General features: G+C 39.3%; 1 protein-coding gene across 10 annotated transcripts in view; it reads left to right on the top strand.

Annotated features, from left to right (window-relative positions):
• Positions 1 to 6,615, top strand: part of JUP (junction plakoglobin) — a 31,055-nt gene extending 24,440 nt beyond the window's left edge. For 9 of the 10 annotated variants that reach the window (XM_074261508.1, XM_074261509.1, XM_074261505.1 and 6 more), the window contains exons 9-15: positions 2,952 to 3,107; positions 3,350 to 3,469; positions 3,779 to 3,929; positions 4,018 to 4,139; positions 4,457 to 4,496; positions 4,792 to 4,961; positions 5,633 to 6,615. In XM_074261508.1, the coding sequence (XP_074117609.1) occupies positions 2,952 to 3,107; positions 3,350 to 3,469; positions 3,779 to 3,929; positions 4,018 to 4,139; positions 4,457 to 4,496; positions 4,792 to 4,943 (741 nt within the window). In that variant the 3' untranslated portion in view covers positions 4,944 to 4,961; positions 5,633 to 6,615. Of the gene's footprint in view, positions 1 to 2,887; positions 3,108 to 3,349; positions 3,470 to 3,778; positions 3,930 to 4,017; positions 4,140 to 4,456; positions 4,497 to 4,791; positions 4,962 to 5,632 lie in introns of all 10 variants that reach the window. The other variant, XR_012481216.1, reaches the window with a different exon arrangement.
• Positions 6,616 to 17,533: the final 10,918 nt, after the last annotated feature.

Genomic DNA, 17,533 nt, shown 5'->3' with positions numbered 1-17,533 from the left:
CTTCATACATTTAATCCTGATTGCCTCTTTAAAAAAAAAAAAAAAAAAAAAAAAAAAAAAAAAAAAAAAAAAAAAAGCTAAGAGGGAAAAGAGAGGTTTGTTCAGTTATTATTTATATATTTGCATCATCTGCATCCAACTTCCATTTCTCTTTTGAATTCAAGTCCTGCATCTTTGACAGCCTTTTGGGTGTTCCTACCTGGATGAATTCATTGTGTCCAAAGCAGAATTTGACTATATTTTCCCAAAACTTTTCCCCCTCCAAATTTCTTATTTCTCTTGAGAGTACCACTGTTCTTCAGTCTCAGGTTTGCGATAGAGGATAGCCTTAAATTTTCATTCTCCCTTACTCTTCCCATTCAGACAGTGGACAAGTCTCAACTCTGTACAGCATCTCTTGCAAATATATGTCCTTGTCTTTTTATCCACATGGCCACTTCCCTCATTCAGGCCTTCCTTACCTCTCACCTGGATTTGTGGAATAGCTTCCCAATTGGTTTCCCAGAATTCAGTCTTTTCCAATCCAATCTCCACACAGCTGCCAAAATGATATTCCTAAAGCAATTAGTTGATTGTATCAGTCTGTTGCTTTCAAAGCTCTGGGGATCAAATTACAAAACTTCTCTTTAGAATTTAAAGCCTTTCACAATCTAGTTCTTGTTTATCTTTCCTGGGCTGCTTACACATTATTCTGCATCATATACTTTATTCTTGCCAAACTGGAATGCTCTTTCTTCTAACTTCTACTTCTGGGAGTTCCTTGTTCCCTTCAAAGCTCATATGAAAGGCCATTTCTTACAAGAAATCTTCCTGCCCGCCTCTACACATTTTATTTTATTTTTGTTCTTTGTATTTATTGCTTTTTATACCAGTTGTTGCCCTCCAATAGAGTATTAGCTCCTTGAGGTCAAGGATGTTTCATTTTTGTCTTTGTATCCCTAGTGCCTAGCATATGAATGCAGCATGCATTCTTCTTCTTTTTTTTTTTTTTTAATTTATTTTCTCCCCCAATTACTTGTGTTTTTTTCCATAAAAAATATTTCCATAATAATCACATTATGAAAGAAAATATCAAAGAAAAAACAAACAAAAACCTTAAGAAAAATAAAGGTTAAAAATATGCTTCAATCTTTGTTCAAATACCATCTGTACTTTCTCTGGGTATGGATAGCATTTTTCATGATAAACCAGTCAGAGTTATCCCCCAGTTACTTGAAAAACAATTTTTAACTTTTTTTTTTTTTTTTAAAGTTTTGAGTTCCAAATTCTGTCCTTTCCTTTCAACTCTTCCTCTTCTCCGAGATGGGGTAAACAGTTTGATATAGGTTATACAACTACATACATTTTGGTTGAATTGGATTATAAGCATGTCCAGGTCTTCTCCATTCTTGAAAATCTATCAGTTGATCTCCCTCTTCCAGCCAGACTTTTAGAAAAGGCATCACTTCTGACTCACTTCTCAATCCCTTGCAGTCAGGCTTTCAATCCCAAGACTTAGGTGAAACTTCTCTCTCTAAAGTTACCCATGATGTCTTATTGCTAAATTCCTTGAAGCATTCTCATTTCATACTTTACTTGACCCTCTGTAGTTTTTGACATTATCAGTCATCTCTTTCCCTTCCCTCCACCCTCCCTAAGACGTGTTCTCTTTCATCAACTTCTGTAAAACTCCTGTCTTGATTATCCCCTTCCTGCTCTAGCTGGATCTTTCCAGTTTCTGTTGCTATATCATGATCTCACTCCTTCCCATAAGGCTCTGCCTGGGTCCACTTCACTATTTGCTCTTTTCCCCTTGTTGATCTTATCTGTTCCTGTGGATTTATTTATCTGATGACTTATATGTCTATACAGCCAACCCTAATCTCTCTGGAATTCCAGTCCTGCTTTTCTTTATGCCTCCTGGACATTTCTACTCTGGTATCCAGAGTTTAGTATGTCTGAAACAAAACTTTTGTATTTTCCCCAAATCCTACCCCATCCCATGTTTTTGTTGAAATTATCATCATTCTTTTCAATCATCCAGGTTCACAACCATGAGATCATCCTTAACTCTCACTTTCTTTATCTTACTTATCCTTCCTTCCTTCCCATTCTCACTGCATCCTATTATATCATCAATCATTTGCTAAGTCCTGTCAGTCTGGCTCCCCAACATCTCTTGTAGTCATTGGTTTTCTTCTTTGTACGTACTGCCTCTACCATAGTTCAGGCCTTTATCACCTCTCATCTGGGCTGTTGCAATAGTGTTTCCCCACCATCTCAAAATGGCGGGTTCACTGTTCTTCATATCATTGCCTATTTAGGCTTCCAAGTAATATACTTCCTTCTCATCTCCCTTTCTTGGAATTATTATCAGCTTTCAAAGCATAGCTTGTGTGTTACCTTTGATATAATGAATTTCCAGCCTGTTTTTAGCATTCTTTCTCCCTAAAAATTACTTTGTAGATACCTTGTCTTTATTTATTTAAGTACATGTTACATCCTATGGAAGAATACAAATGCCTTAAAGGCAGAGACTGCCTTTTTAATTTTAACTTTTTATTCCCAGCACTATGCAAAACCCATAATATATATTGGATATTTGTAGAATTGAATGGACTCTGTGATTGATCAGGAAAAGGATAAGAGAAAGAAATCTAGTGATGAGGTTATCTGATTTACTGTCAATCTTTTTATCACCTTGTGTTAAAGTTTAAAGGAGGGACAGCTAGATGGCACAGTGGATAGAGGCCCCAACTTCAAATCTGACCTTGGATACTTAACACTTCCTGGCTGTGACCCTGGGCAAATCACTTAACCTCAATGGCAAAACCAAAAAAAAAAAAAAAAAATTTAAGGGATTTACTGCTCTGGTGCTGGGACGATGACCAATTCACTGAATGTTCAGAAAATGCTCATATTCACTGTCCTTCCCTTTTCCTTTTTAAATTTAAAAAATTTTTTTAAATCAGGCAACTATTGGATTAATCAGGAACCTGGCCCTGTGTCCTGCCAATCATGCTCCCCTGCAGGAGGCAGCAGTCATCCCCCGCCTTGTCCAGTTGTTGGTCAAGGCCCATCAGGATGCCCAGCGCCATGTGGCTGCAGGCACACAGCAGCCCTACACGGTATGTGGACTTGAAGGCTCCCTTGCTCCTCGCTCCTTCCCCAAGCTCTGCTCCTTGGAGGGAAGAAGCCCATAAACGCCTAGGACAGAGAAGGGATTTGGGGCCACCCCATCATCAGAGTGGGGTGCCCGCTGCATGGCTTGGCTACAGACTGTGGGTCTCTGGATGTGGTGCTTACATCTGCTGGGTCTCTGAGGATCCTTCTGTTGTCTCCCTTCTCTAACCCAATTCATTATTTGCAGGATGGTGTAAAAATGGAGGAAATTGTAGAAGGCTGTACCGGTGCCCTGCACATCCTTGCCCGGGACCCCATGAACCGCATGGAGATCTTCCGATTGAACACCATCCCTCTCTTTGTGCAGGTGAGTTTAGGTGATCAAGCTATCTTTTTCTACTCTTTACTCAAGTAAAAGAAAAGTCTTATGTTGTGGGAAATATGGAGGATGGCAGAAGTCCAGCTCCCTTAGGTTCTGACCTCAGAGGCTCCTGCCAAGGCCCCTTTCTTAGCTACCTGCTCAACTTTGGGCTTCTTGCTCCTTAAGAAAGGTTCCCTCCCAGCGCAGCTTTATGAAAGTAGAGAGAAAGGGGCTATGTGGAGGAGCCTTTGGGAAGCAGAAGGCAGAGGGCGGTGAGGGCCCTATCCCACTCTGGCCTCTGTCTGGTCTCCCCAGCTCCTGTATTCCTCGGTGGAGAATATCCAGCGGGTGGCCGCAGGCGTGCTGTGTGAGCTGGCCCAGGACAAAGAGGCCGCCGACTCCATCGACGCCGAGGGGGCCTCGGCCCCACTCATGGAGCTCTTGCACTGCCGCAACGAGGGCACTGGTGAGGAGGAGCTGATGGATGGGGAGGAGGGCCATGATGGCGGGTTCCTCTCCCCTCTTTTCTAACTGTGTTCCTGCCTTGGTACCAGCAACCTATGCCGCTGCTGTTCTGTTCCGTATCTCTGAGGACAAGAACCCAGACTACCGCAAGCGCGTGTCTGTGGAGCTCACAAATTCACTCTTCAAACATGACCCAGCTGCCTGGGAGGCTGTGAGTGTCAGGGGCTATGGCCCCAGCTTCCCCTCCCCTTTTCTACTCTCATCATCCTGTCCAGCCCCTTCCATTTTCTCCTCTCTTCCTTGTGGTGGGGGCCACCAGAACATAAGGAGAGTTACTGTTTAACTTGGGAAGTGAATTTGTAGTGGGAAGAGGGCCATGAATTTATTGTTGCATTTTCCCACCTTCCTCCAAGGAGACCTCATCCATCTACCTGCCCAGTATTTCTAGAGGCAGCTGTTTCTGCCATTTGTTCATTCTTCTCTCTCCCGACTCCAGAACCTTAGGTTTTCCTCTTTCTCTTTCTCTAGGCCCAGAGCATGATTCCCATTAATGAACCTTACCAAGAGGGTGAGTATGTGGCTGAGACCCACAGAAGAAGATTTCCATGTATATGTGTGCTGTATGTCTGTGTCCTATCTCCAAAGCTAGCTGACAAATCACTTTAGAAATCATGTCTGGTTAACTCCCTTTTTTCTGGGGCTCCTGATATCTCAAGTAATAACTGTAGGGTACTGCAGTAAGTGGGTAGGGGATATGGAATAGGAGGGGATGGAGGGTAATGGCAGAAGCTTCCTGGGGCCATTCTCTTTTCTGCTGACTGCTGAGGTTCCTAAACTGAGCCCTTTTTTTTTTTTTTTCTCAGACCTGGATGCCACATACCGTTCCATGTACCCAAATGATGGCCCCCTGGACCCTATGGAGATGCACATGGACATGGATGGGGATTACCCCATTGACACCTACAGTGATGGTCTCCGGCCCCCCTACCCTACTGCAGACCATATGCTAGCCTAATCCAGCCCCTCACTCATGGTATGCCCCTCCCCCAATTTCTTATTCTAGATTTATAGAATCTGGGCCTAGCCCAGAACACTTCTCTCCCTTCTAAGCTTCCCTTCATCTCTTCCTTGGGGGTTGTTCCTTTTCCTTTTCCTTATTGCAATAGAAGCATGGAGTTAGTGGGAGAGAATCTCTCCTGTGCAGAGATCTCACAAGAAAGTAAGCTCTGAGATCCTCTTATTTTTATAATTAAAAACAACCACCATTTAAAAAAATAATAATAATAATAGTTTTTATTTACCAGATATGCACGGGTAATTTTATAATGTTGACAATTGCCAAAACTTTAGTTCCAATTTTTCCCCTCCTTTCCCCCCCCAAGATGGCAGGTTGACCAATACATGTTAAATATACAACCACCATTTTAAAAGAATACACAGAGCTCTTATTATATGCATATCTATACTCTTCTGATTACTGTGAGAAAGACAGAGAGCATTCTGTTTCCTACTGCTGGAGTCTCCTTCTTGAGAGTTAATCTTTTCTATCTCCACCTTGCTGGAGTTGGCAGAAAGAAAAGCAGTTTTCCTGGTGTAGAACACCTGCCCAGGTGCTCTACTTTGGGGGCTGGGTAATAGGGGAGGGAAGAATGTTGTGGAGAAGAAACTGTTCAGTGACTGTTCCACTTTTTCTTTCTCTCCCAGGTATCATTCTTGATCCTTAAGTGGCTAACTCCAGGTGAGGGACTGAGACAGAAAGTGCCTGAGTGGAGGACCAAGCTGGGTGGCTGGGACTTCACTCTCCCACGCCCATAAGAGGTTCTCCTCTTTAGGGTTTTTACTAATTTTTAGTTCTTTCCATGTATATGTGTGTGTGAGTGTGTGTGTGTGTGTGTGTGTGTGTGTATGTATGTGTGTGTGTGTGTGTGTGTGTGTGTGTGTGCGCGTGTGTGTGTGTGGTATGTGTAAGTGCTGTGGGATCTAGGGCCTGACACCCTGCCCTTCCCTACCCTCCCAGCCCTGTACCCTGGGGGCTTTATCTCCCTCCCTTGGCCCCTGAAGCTTTAATATATATAAATATATATTCCACTTCTCCATTAGTGCACCTCAATGACCTACCCCTAGTTCAATCACTCAGGCACCTTTTCCCCCTTTCCAAACTCTCAGTGCAGGTAGAGCCTGGGGAAACTTTGGTTTGTGCTGATTTTCTGAATTTGCTTTTTCCAGTCCCCTTCTGATCCCCGGTCCAGAGTTTAGGACTCAAATTTCAGAAACTCAAAGTTTCTCTATTTTAAAAATTAAAAATAAAGGGACAGACCACATGAAATGGACCCAGATAGAGAAGGAGAATCGTTTCATTTTGGGAGACTTTCAGCTCCTCACTTTAAGATGCTGAATTGGTTTTTTACTTGATAAGAGGAGTTCAGTGTGTGGCTCCTTCTCTTCTCCCACCTCCCCATGTAACCACTCTGATCCTGGAGAAGCAACTCATACTCTTGACTGACCCTCTCTGGTGTGCGGTGTAGGTTTCTTCCCTCTTCCTGTTTCATTCTCCCCACTGCCCTGCTTGGGAATGGTTGGGGAAGCTGAGGGGAGTAAGAACTGAGAGTTTGATTATAATCTCTGTAAGTTTTTGGTTATTGGTTTTTTTGTATAGACCAAAGCAAAGAATAAAAATAACAAATATACCAAAGTCTGAAAAGCAACTGCTTTGGAGACCTGGGGTTGGAGAGGGAGGGAAGGAAACAAGAGAGGGTCAAAGTTCTATAACTCCCTCATTACCTCCAAAACCAGCTTACATAGAGGTGTACAGATGGGAGACCAAAATGCAAAAAAAAAAAAAAATCCTAAAAAATTTATTTTGTTCTTCAATTAATAAATTCCTTATATTGAATGATCTTGTGTAGTATATTTAGGAATTGTGGAAGATATTCCAGAGAATAGAGAAAAAGTTGCCCTCTGAAGGTCCTTTCCTTTAGTAAAGTGAGCTCTTAGTTTAATGGAGAAGACAGGATACATATAGTGAGAGAAGAATATTTACATAGCAATATAGGAACAAAGAATGGAATAGAGAAGAAGGGATAACCAGTAGTAAATTTAGCTTATTGTGTTGAGATTAGACACAATCCTTATTGTCATACATATTTTAGTATTTTTGGGGATACTTCCTCCCCTGAAACTGAGGTGAAGCCCTTGGGTAAGTAATCATTGAGAATTGTGGCCAAAAAATCTACCAACGTGCAACCGAATTGTCTCTTCCAACTTGATGGTCCTCAGATGAGAAGATGCACCATTATCACCTGGAACCTTTCCTACCAAAGCTTATGACCCTTCCATTGACATAGCCTTCAAAAATTCAGAGTCTCCTAAATACCATAATAAGGATTGAATTAGGGGCTTCAATGCTAGCTAATAACAATACACTATTATATAAGGGCATTAGCCTTAGGTGTGGGCTCTGAAAGGGAAAATGTTTTTCAACTTTGCAGAGTGATCAGGTCAGTAGACTTCATGGAAGAAGTGACATTTGGGAATGGAAGTGCATCAGGTTTAGGGAACAATGTGAGCCAAACCAGAAGTATGTGAGTGCAGCCCAAGGTCAGAGAGAAGAGGGATAGACAATTTGGATCACAGAGTGCATCTTGGGGAGCAATGTGAGATAAGTCTGGAAAAGTAGTATAGTGTCTCCTTATGGAGGTGGAGATGGAAAAGGGCCATCAAAAATTTTAGGATGGAATAGTAGTATACATCTTAGTGCATAAGAAAGGTGATTGTGATGGTGAAATGATGCATGGATTGGAGGTGGACGAAATAAGTGGAAAACTTGATAGGGCAGGGCATTGCAATGGTGCAGGTAGATGGTAAGGGTCTATATTAGGGTGACAGCAATGGGATTAAAGCAGAAGGAATGTTTTTGAGAAGTAGTGGGGGGAACCAACAGGATTTGATAACTGCTTGTGAGAAAATTAAGAGTCAAAGAAAACCATTAAAGGTGTGAATATGAAGCCATGGGTGATATTACAGACAGAAATAGTGAGGTCAAGAGAAATAAATTTAAGGGGAAAAGATAAGGACTTTCAGTGGGACATCCAGGTAGAGTTTCCCTTCTGGGAGCTGGAGAAGGAGACCTGGACTTTAAAAGAGAAGTCAGAACTGCAGGTATAGAAGATTGCACAGAAGTGTTAATTGGAGCCATGGCAACAAATGAAATTTTTGAAAAACTTAATTTTTGGAGGAAAATATTAGTTTTTTTTAAAACAGGAGTTTTGAGGTTTGTTGTTCATTTGTTTTTAGTCATACCCATTTGAGGTGTTCTTGGCAGAGAGACTCAAATATCTGTTTCCTTCTCCAATTTTATAGATGAGGAAACTGAGGCAAACAGGATTAAGTGAGTTGCCCAGAGTCACATAGTAAGTAAGTATCTGAGGTTGGACTTCAGACCCAGCCCTTATCCACTGTACCACTACTCTTGGGAATATTTGTAAGTAGATGGGAAAGAAGCAGTGCGTGAGTAGTAAATCAGAGACTGAAGAGAGATGAAAGAGAAAGGATGACTATTGCTTTGGGTTTCTGGAAGAGGCAGGAAGGAATGGGATCAATACCTTTAGTGAAGTGATCAGAGGGAAGACAAGAATAGATGATGATGCTAAAGAGTTTTGAAGTTGGATAGCCTCTGTTTTCGTAATAGAGGTGAGGCATAAGAGAAAGTGTGGAATAGTGTTTTGTGGGAATAAGATGGAAAATAGATAAATGTAGATAGGAAGATTTTTGAGTAACTTCAAGGAGAGTCTGGATGAGTTTGGGATAATCAGGCAAAATTTCATGGAGATGAAATTTAAATGTCTTTGAAGAATAAATAGAATTTCAATAGGCATAAACTGAGGATGGTAAGGGCATTCTAGGTGGTGGAAACTTGAGTAGAGATAAGAATTCAGGACAGTACAATGTTTGGTAAACTGTAAGTAATTCAGAAGGACCACAATGTATATATATCTTTAGTGTGAAATATGGACAGAAAAATAGATTGGGACTAAGTTAAGGAAGGCCTTAAATGCCAAGGCTGATGTCAGGAAGTGGCAAATAAAGGATAATAGTATAAGTCAAGGTGTCTTAAACTTTTTCCACTCATGACTCAAGAAATTTTTATGCATCCCTGAATATTTAGGTATATAAAATAGGTATACAAATCATACATTTACTGATAATAAATCATAATTTTGCAAACCTCCCACATTTAATTATGGGACTCTATATGGGGTTGAAAACCACAATTTGAGAAGTTGGACCATAGGTAGTAACTGACAAACACAGAAAGTACAAAGAGAAAGCACAAAAAGTTTTGAGTTTGAGTAACTTTGAGAATTGAATTTGGTAACTAGGAGGCCATTGGTGACCTTTGAAAAAGTAACTTCAATAGAGAATGTGTTTATTGTTGAAGGAATGAGTCATGGGAAAGAGTCAGATTGTCAGGAAATCAGATTGTAAATGGGTGGTGAATCAGAGCCACTGAGTATAAAGCCCTCTTTTGAGAAGGTGAAAGAAAAGAGAGAGAAGATAGTATTAAGGCAGCATTAAGGAAGAATTTTGTTTTGAGGAGTAATGGATAGAAAGTCTGCCTTGAAATCAGGAAGACCAGGGTTGAAGGCCTGCCTCTGACAAAATGTAAGTTGTGTGATCTTAGGCAAATCACTGTCTCTCAGTGTTTTAAGCCACTTTAAGGTTATAAATTGCTGACAAGAGTGTCAGTTTACATTTTGAAGGAAATTTGCTTATGGCCGGTGTGGGAGAAGTTCTATACCAATGAAATCACATGTTCAACCTATATTCCTGTGCCTAACATGAGCACATCTATAAGCAAAAGGGAAGGAACCAGCGGAAAGAGGAAGAAGAGGGGTACAGTGAAGACAAAGGATAATGGATGGATAGGACTAAATCTTGGAAGACTCAGGAAAGACTGAAATCCATTGCACAGATAGAAAGGTTTTTCTTGAATAGGTAAAGGAACAATTCATTTTAGATGGGAAGGAAGGAATAAGTGAAAATGCTGAGAAATTTTAGGGTGTGAAAGAGATAAATTGAAGGTACTTCAGCTTGATGATTTCTGTCCTCAAATGAGATATTTGTAAAAACACAGTTTCTGGTACATGGTAGTGTTTGATAAATGCTTATTCCCTTCTCTTCCCTTTCTCATCACTCAATAGAATAGCAGCAGCTGAGATCATCTCCTGGGGGTGGAGTCTTGGGCTGGGCATTAGAATTTAAGGTGCATGCAAAATATTTTGACTAGTTAAAAAAGTCAAGAATAATTTTTAAAAAAGCATCTCTTGCAGCAGAGTCAAGCTAGAATTAGATAGTATGGATTTACAATAAAAGAAGTTAGCACAGATTTTCAACTTTTGCAATGTTTGATGGTCAAAGAGTAGAAATGGAGAGGAGGATAATGGGGGATTACTCAGACTTGGGAATTTGTAAAGGACAAAGAAAGGTTTAGATGCAAGGGACTTCTGGCACAAGCATGATGAAATGACTGATTGCATGCTGTAGTTTGAGCACAGAGCTACTTGAAGCTTTGTTGTTCATCTGTTTTCAGTCATGTCTGATTCTTAATGACCCCATTTGGGGTTTTCTTGAAAACATACTGGAGTAGTTTACCATTTCTTTCTCCAGTTCATTTTACAGATGAGGAAACTGAGGCAAACAGGGGTAAGTGACTTAGCCAGGGACACATAAGTAGGAAGTGGTGCTCTGTCCATTGAACCACTAGTTGGGCAAGGGAAGTAAAGAAGAGGAAAAAATTGAGGGATTTGGAAGTCACAATGAGGGTGAAGAACATAATAAAGATGAGAATAAGGTGAAAGAGATGGAAGTTACAAAGATTTTAAGTCAGAGAATAGAAGAGCTGTTTCTTGTGATGCTGAGATCTAGTATGTGGCTATGCTTGGGGGTGGTTGAAAACTGAGGAAAAGAAGCTGTTAAAATTGAGATAGAATTGGAATGTTGGAAGAGACCTTTATACATCTGGTCCAAGCCATGTCTGAGGCAAGAATTTTCTTTCCAAGTGGTCATCCAGCCTCTGCCTGAAGATGTCCAGTGGTTGATAATTCACTGTTTCTTGAGAGAGCCTTTCCCTCTTTGGGACAGCTTGAATTATTTAGTCAAATTCAACAAACATCAATTATATCACATGTGAGGCATTTTACTGGATTCTGAAGAACAAAAAGATATAGAACTTATCCTCAAGAAACGCAGATTAATGAGGGAAAAGATGTGTGCACACACTTCCCGTGGGTTCCTCCTTTCCCTCCCCACAAATAATAGTAATGCAAGATAAGTACTTAGTATTGTAAGGAACTTGAGGAGGGAAAGATTACTTTCATCTGGGAGCACTGGAGGATGTGGGTTCCAGTTGGGCCTTGGAAAAAGGAAGGGAATTCAACAGATGGAGATGGTCAGAAAGAGGGGACCATACTCAAGTCCAGATGATTTGAATCAAGATACAAAAGTGGAAGGGGGCACTAGATGGGTGTAATCTGGTTTAATCTGAGTAAGAGTACATGAAGGGGAAAAATGTGAAATAAGGATGGAACCAAATTGTATAGGGCCTTAAAGTACTAGGATTTGGGGAAAGGGGCATAAGCATTTATATAACACCATTATGTATGAGACACTGTGCTAAGTGTTTTAAAAAATCTCATTTGATTCTTATAACAACTCTGTGAGGTAGATTATAGTTGACTTGTCCAGGGTCTAGGGAAGGATTTCAACTCTGATCTTCCTGACTCCAGGCCTGGGGCTCTATCCTGCTATGCTACTTAGTTGCCCAGTTGATCGGAAACAATGTGCAAACAAATGCATACAAAGAAAGCTATACACAGGATAATTAAGAAATGATTAACCAGAGGAAGGCTCTAGAAGTAAGAGGAATTGGAGAAGGCTTCCTGTAGGAGGTGAGATTTTAGTTGGGACTTAAAAGGAACTCAAGGTCAGTAGTCAGAATGGAGGACAGTGTCCCAGATATGGGAGAGATCTAGAAAGAAAGAGCTGAGAGATGGAGTGTCTTGTCTAGTGTCACTGAATTGAATATGGTGTAAGAATATTGGGGAATAAGGTGTAAGAATATTGGAAAGGTAAGCAATGTACTAAAGGTATGGACTAAAGGAATAACTAGATCAAAAGGTATATTAGGCATATTACTTGGGAAATGCTGTGAAGGATAAATTGAAGAGGGGACAAATTTTGGGCAAAAAGATCAGTTAAGAGAATATAATGTGGAGAAATGAAGCCCTGAACTAAAATGGTTCCATCAAGAACAGAAAGGGATCAGCAAAGTAGATTCATTCAACAGAAGATCAGAACTTGAAGGAATTTTAGCAATAATTTAATCCTACATTATTTTACAGATAAACAAAGTGAAATGATTTGTCCAGGTTCATACAGATGATGGGAATCAACACCAATACAACTACTCAGCAAGACTTGGCAATGGATTGAATGGGGATGGGAGTTGGGCTGGGTAATGGAGACTGAACAGTCAATAATTCTGAGGTCAAGTCTTGGGTTTCAAGGACTATGAAAGAGAAATGGGGGATAGGTGTGGGGTTTTTGGAAAGGCTCCTTAATTTAGTTATAGATAAATACAAGTAGGGCTTCCAAATGGAGCCAATATGGAGATGCCTGAAAGACTGAAATCTGAAGGACTTCTGTGGAGTATAAGATTTGGGAATCATCTGTAGAGGTGATAATTAAGGCCTCTGAGTGTAGAAGATCACTAAGGGAGAGCAAATAGAAAAAGAAGGAGCTGGTGAAGTGATTCCTGCAAACACCTTAAAAGAGTCCCAGAAAAACCAATGGTAAAGAAATCTGAGAAAACAAAAGTATATGTAATCACCATCTAGTCCAGAACTGTACAAAAAATGTGTCTGGGATGCTGGGAAAGCCAGTAGAGATAGGTGTTTAGGGATAACAGCAGGTAAATACAAAAGTCCAAAGTGGCAGAGGTGATCCTGGGAAAGAGAGCTATGACAGTGGTGAGAAGAGGGGAAATCTTATCAATGACCTGAAGCCACATGAGCAGGGATGTTGTAAGCAAGTGTCAACAATAATAATAACATGGTGCCTAAAGTCAGATTCTGGTCCTGACCTGTCAGAACACAAATGAGGGATAGGACCAGACCGCCTTTGAAGCAGCAGACATAGACAATTCAGTCTGTAGCTGGCAGCTCCAGAACAGCTGCTTCCCTAGGCAGCTTAACTCTTATTTAGTCATTCATAAAATAATGACCATATAAATTTCCTCTAGTTATGGTAGAAAAATTACTTATAACAATAATTTTCAAAGGTTGAGCTACAATCATCATAACTAATATTTATATAGCTCTTTGAAGTTGCAAAAATACACTATACACATCTCAATTGGTCCTATTATCTGGAAAATAGGTGTTTTTATCCCGATTTTAAAGATGAGAAAACTGAGGCAAAGGTAAAGTGACTTGCCTAGGGTCACACAATCAGGAATAGTCAATATTTGAATTCAGGTCGTCCTGACTCCAGGTCCAGCCTTCTGTCTATTGTATCACCTAGCTTCTGAGAAATGTATGACTGGAAAAGAAGCAAGAATGAGGACTAATAGACGGTTATCCTGTGTGCTTCACTGTCTCTCATATAATATTAAAAGAGCTAGAGGAAGGCAGACTTATGGGAGAATATACAACAGTGAAACAGGATGAGAAGATACGGATGGATTGTAATCTGCACTGTTGGAAGATAGACCCTCTTCAATGCAATCATGGAACCTTTGGCATCTCATTATCCTCACAATTCTTTACTCATGTAATACAATATATTTTTAGCTATCCTTCCAAGCTTTGCACCATTTAAATTTTGCCAAGCAAGCTATTTATTTCTGTCTCTATCCAGGTCACTGATACACATATTGAACAACATAAATCCAAAACAAAGCCCTCAGATAATCTACTAGAGACTTCCCTCCAAGTTGACTATTACTCTGTAATTAGATACTTAGTAGGATTCACTCACTTTCTAGGGTTAATGTGATTGTATATTTCTGGGAATGATTCTCTTTTGAGTCTATGGTCAGCTCCCTTCTTGGCTGCCAAAGGTTTGTTCCTTGGAGCTTCTTCTGGTTGTCTGTGTCAGTGTCTGCCTAAAGAGGGTATACCTCTGCTTCCTAAGAGAGCTGATGTCTCCTGCTTGGTAGAGTATCTCTACTTCCAAACTCAGCCAATGGAAGGGCAAAAATAAAAAATACCTTCCTCTTGTCCCTTCCTCTCTCCTCCAAAGTTAGAGTGATATCCTCTTAAGGATGAGGCGGTTGGTGAAGTAGTGTTGAAAATCTGAATTCAAATCCAACCTCACACACTTACTAGTTGTATGAAACTGGACAAGTTGCATAAGCTCTGTTTGCTTCAGTTTCTTTATTTATAAAGTGGGGATAATAATAATACCTATTCCCAGGATTGTTGTGAGGATAAAATGAAATAATATTTGTAATGCACTTTACAAGTTTTAAAATGCTATATAAACGTTGATATTACAAGCTATTAGGTTCTTATCAATACTGTTTTCCTTGCTTAGAGTAACCCAAGAAATAAGGAGCTAAAGTTTTTTTTTTTTTTAAACCAACAAAAATCATGGCTAAGTTCCCTTTTAAATTCATTTAAGAACTTTCACATTTGAATTAAGGGATATAGGGTATAAACAAATCTTTAAATCTAGTGACTCCTCATCACTGCCCCTTATTTTAACAAATTTATTCTATTTTCCCCAGTTACATGTAAAACAACATTTTTGGGGTTATTCATGTACATTCATTTTTATATATTTCATTTAATCTTGTTGAGAGTGAAAAATCTTAACAAAAGGGAAACGTCATGAGAAAAAAAAAGTGAACATAACGTGTTGATTTACATTCAGTTTCCATAGTTCTCTCTCTGGATGGTATGGTGTTTTTCCATCCAAAGTTTACTGAGAATGCTTACATCACTGAACTATTGAGAAGAACCAAATCTGTCATAGTTGATCATTACACAATCCTGCTGCTGCTGTGTACAATATTTTTCTGTTTCTGCTTGTTTCACTCATCATCAGTTCATGTAAATCTTTCCAGGCTTTTCTAAAATCAGTTTGTTCATCATTTTTTATAGAACAGTGATATTCAATTATTTTCATATACCATTGCTTATTTTTTAAAAAATAGCTTTTTATTTTCAAAATTATGCAAAAATAGTTTTCAACATTCACCCTTGTGAAATCTTGTATTCCAAAATTTTCTCCCTACTTTTCTCCCATCCCCCTCCTTAGACAGCAAGTAATCCAATACATACCATAACTCATTTAGCCATCTCTTAAGTGATGGAATGCCCCTTATTTTTTATTTTAATATCTTCATCTGTGGAGTTGGTTAAAATCAATCCTATTACAAAGGTATAGTATCTCTATTGGTCTTTACGCTCTTAAAAAGTATTGAGAATCCAAGACCATGGGTTATATCTATTGATATATATTGTATTAGAAATGAAACATCCTAATATTATTATGAAAGTAGTTTTACAAAAAAACCCTAAATAAGCATCTTGGATAGAGGTGTCCTGGAGCCAGCTTTATTGTTAAATTTTCATTGCAAGTGTTTATATTTTGGAAATTGCCAAATACTACAAATTAGAGTTTGATTTTCTAGCTTTAAGAAAGTGATAGAGTAAATGTTAATAATACAGGTTAAACTTAAAAGTATGTCTTGAATACATTTTTTTTGGAGGGAGAGAGAGCTGGTTGTTAAACATTTACTAGAATACCTCTAGTCTTAAGGAAGCCCAAGGATTCCACATTTTGAGAACTGCTGGTCCATAGCATTCCTACAATCTGTTGCTGTTCAGTTGCTTCAGCTGTGTCAGTTCTTCATAGCCCCATTTGGGGTTTTCTTGGCAAAGATCCTACAGTGTTTTGCCATTTCCTTTTCCAGTGAATCCATTTTGTCATACAAACAGAGATGAAGTAATTGTCCAGTAGGAAGTGTTTGAGGCTGGTTCTGACTCCAGGCCCAGGGCTCTATCCTGAGTCAGTAGCTGTCTCCCCTCCAATTTAGTAATCCACTAAAAAAAAATTAGACAAGTTTGACATCCTTCTGGCTTGAACCCCTTCTAGCTCCTAATGATCACTCTCCCCCAAGACTTAAGAACTATCTCTGAATTATCTATTCTAGGAGTTTACCAAATATTTATGTCAGGTTTACTGACTCATTGTGTGAAGAATTTATCCTCTTCCCTGTTTTTGAAAATTATGACAACTGTCAACAACAGTTCAGCAATCACATCTGGCAACTTTTTCAGTTCTCTTCCCTACCTTCTAGATGTCATTCATATAGTTCTGGAGACTTGAACAACAAATATTTTTATTCTTAAAATCTAAGTTCATTGATGAATATTTTGTGTAACTGGGTGCAACTGTATCCAACTGAAGAGACTGAATAGCAAAAAAGCAAATTATGTAGCCTTTCAATGCCGTGCTTCAGTTTCCTTATCTGTAAAATAGGGATAATAGTAGCATCTATCTCAATAATAGATACAACTTCAGGGTTGTTGTGAGCATCAAATGATATAATGTTTGCAAAGCACTTTGTAAACCTTAATTATTAGCTATTATTATTATTTCCTCTTGAGAGCCTCTGATCTCTCATCAAGAAATTTAACTTTGAAAAATTTAGGCCATTATGTCTCTACCTACTTTTCTCCTGACTTTTTTGAAAGCCATTCCTCAAGGCCTATGGTACTTATCATATTCTGTTGGGTGTTCCCTTCCTTGTCAGTTATGAACTCCAAGATTCCTTGTTCACCACCACCCGAAACCAATTTCTCTTTATTGGTTATCGACATTTATATTAGCATCAAAAAGGGACAAAGAAAATTAAGAGTCAGATGCTAAAGTTATTGAGGTAAGTAGGAGAGGATTCTCTAATTCACAGGTCATATCATCATATCTAAAGAAGGAGGACACTTTCAAGATTATTTAATCCAAAACCTTTATTTTATAGGAATAGTACTCTTACAATTCACATTGCACTAGCTGTTTAGGTTCCCAGATAGGAAAACACTTCTTTTCATGGTTTTAAGGGTAATCTAAGGATTTGAGGATTTCTAGTACTGTCACTCATGAATCCCCACTCAATATGCTATCCAATATCAATCAAACAGTGGATACAAATTAGTTCCTATAAAAGAAATACTTATTGAAAAGCTATAGCAAAGATAAAAATTATGAAATATTCCTCAAATTGGGATTGCACTTTCCCCTCAATACACACATATTGTGCCTGGGATAGTGGGCTCAACTTAAAGCATAAAGACATACATATACAGAGCTTGTTAGAACAAGCTAAGGTTTACCTCATAATTTTTGGCTCTGGGAGTAATTTTTTTCCTTTTGTGATTTTTTTCACCAAGGTGTTTTGGGCCATTGAAAAAGTCATTCCCTTGCTCAGCAAGGATAAATCTTTTTGCAGTGTTTAGCGTCTTGGTTTATGGATCAATCCATTGCTGGGTTGGGTCAAGCAGGTCGCTTGGCTGCTCTCCTGACTCATTTGGACTCAGATGC

The sequence above is a fragment of the Sminthopsis crassicaudata genome, chromosome 4, assembly GCF_048593235.1.
Source record: "Sminthopsis crassicaudata isolate SCR6 chromosome 4, ASM4859323v1, whole genome shotgun sequence".
Classification (NCBI taxonomy): domain Eukaryota; kingdom Metazoa; phylum Chordata; class Mammalia; order Dasyuromorphia; family Dasyuridae; genus Sminthopsis; species Sminthopsis crassicaudata.
This window is presented reverse-complemented; position numbering and strand designations above follow the sequence as displayed.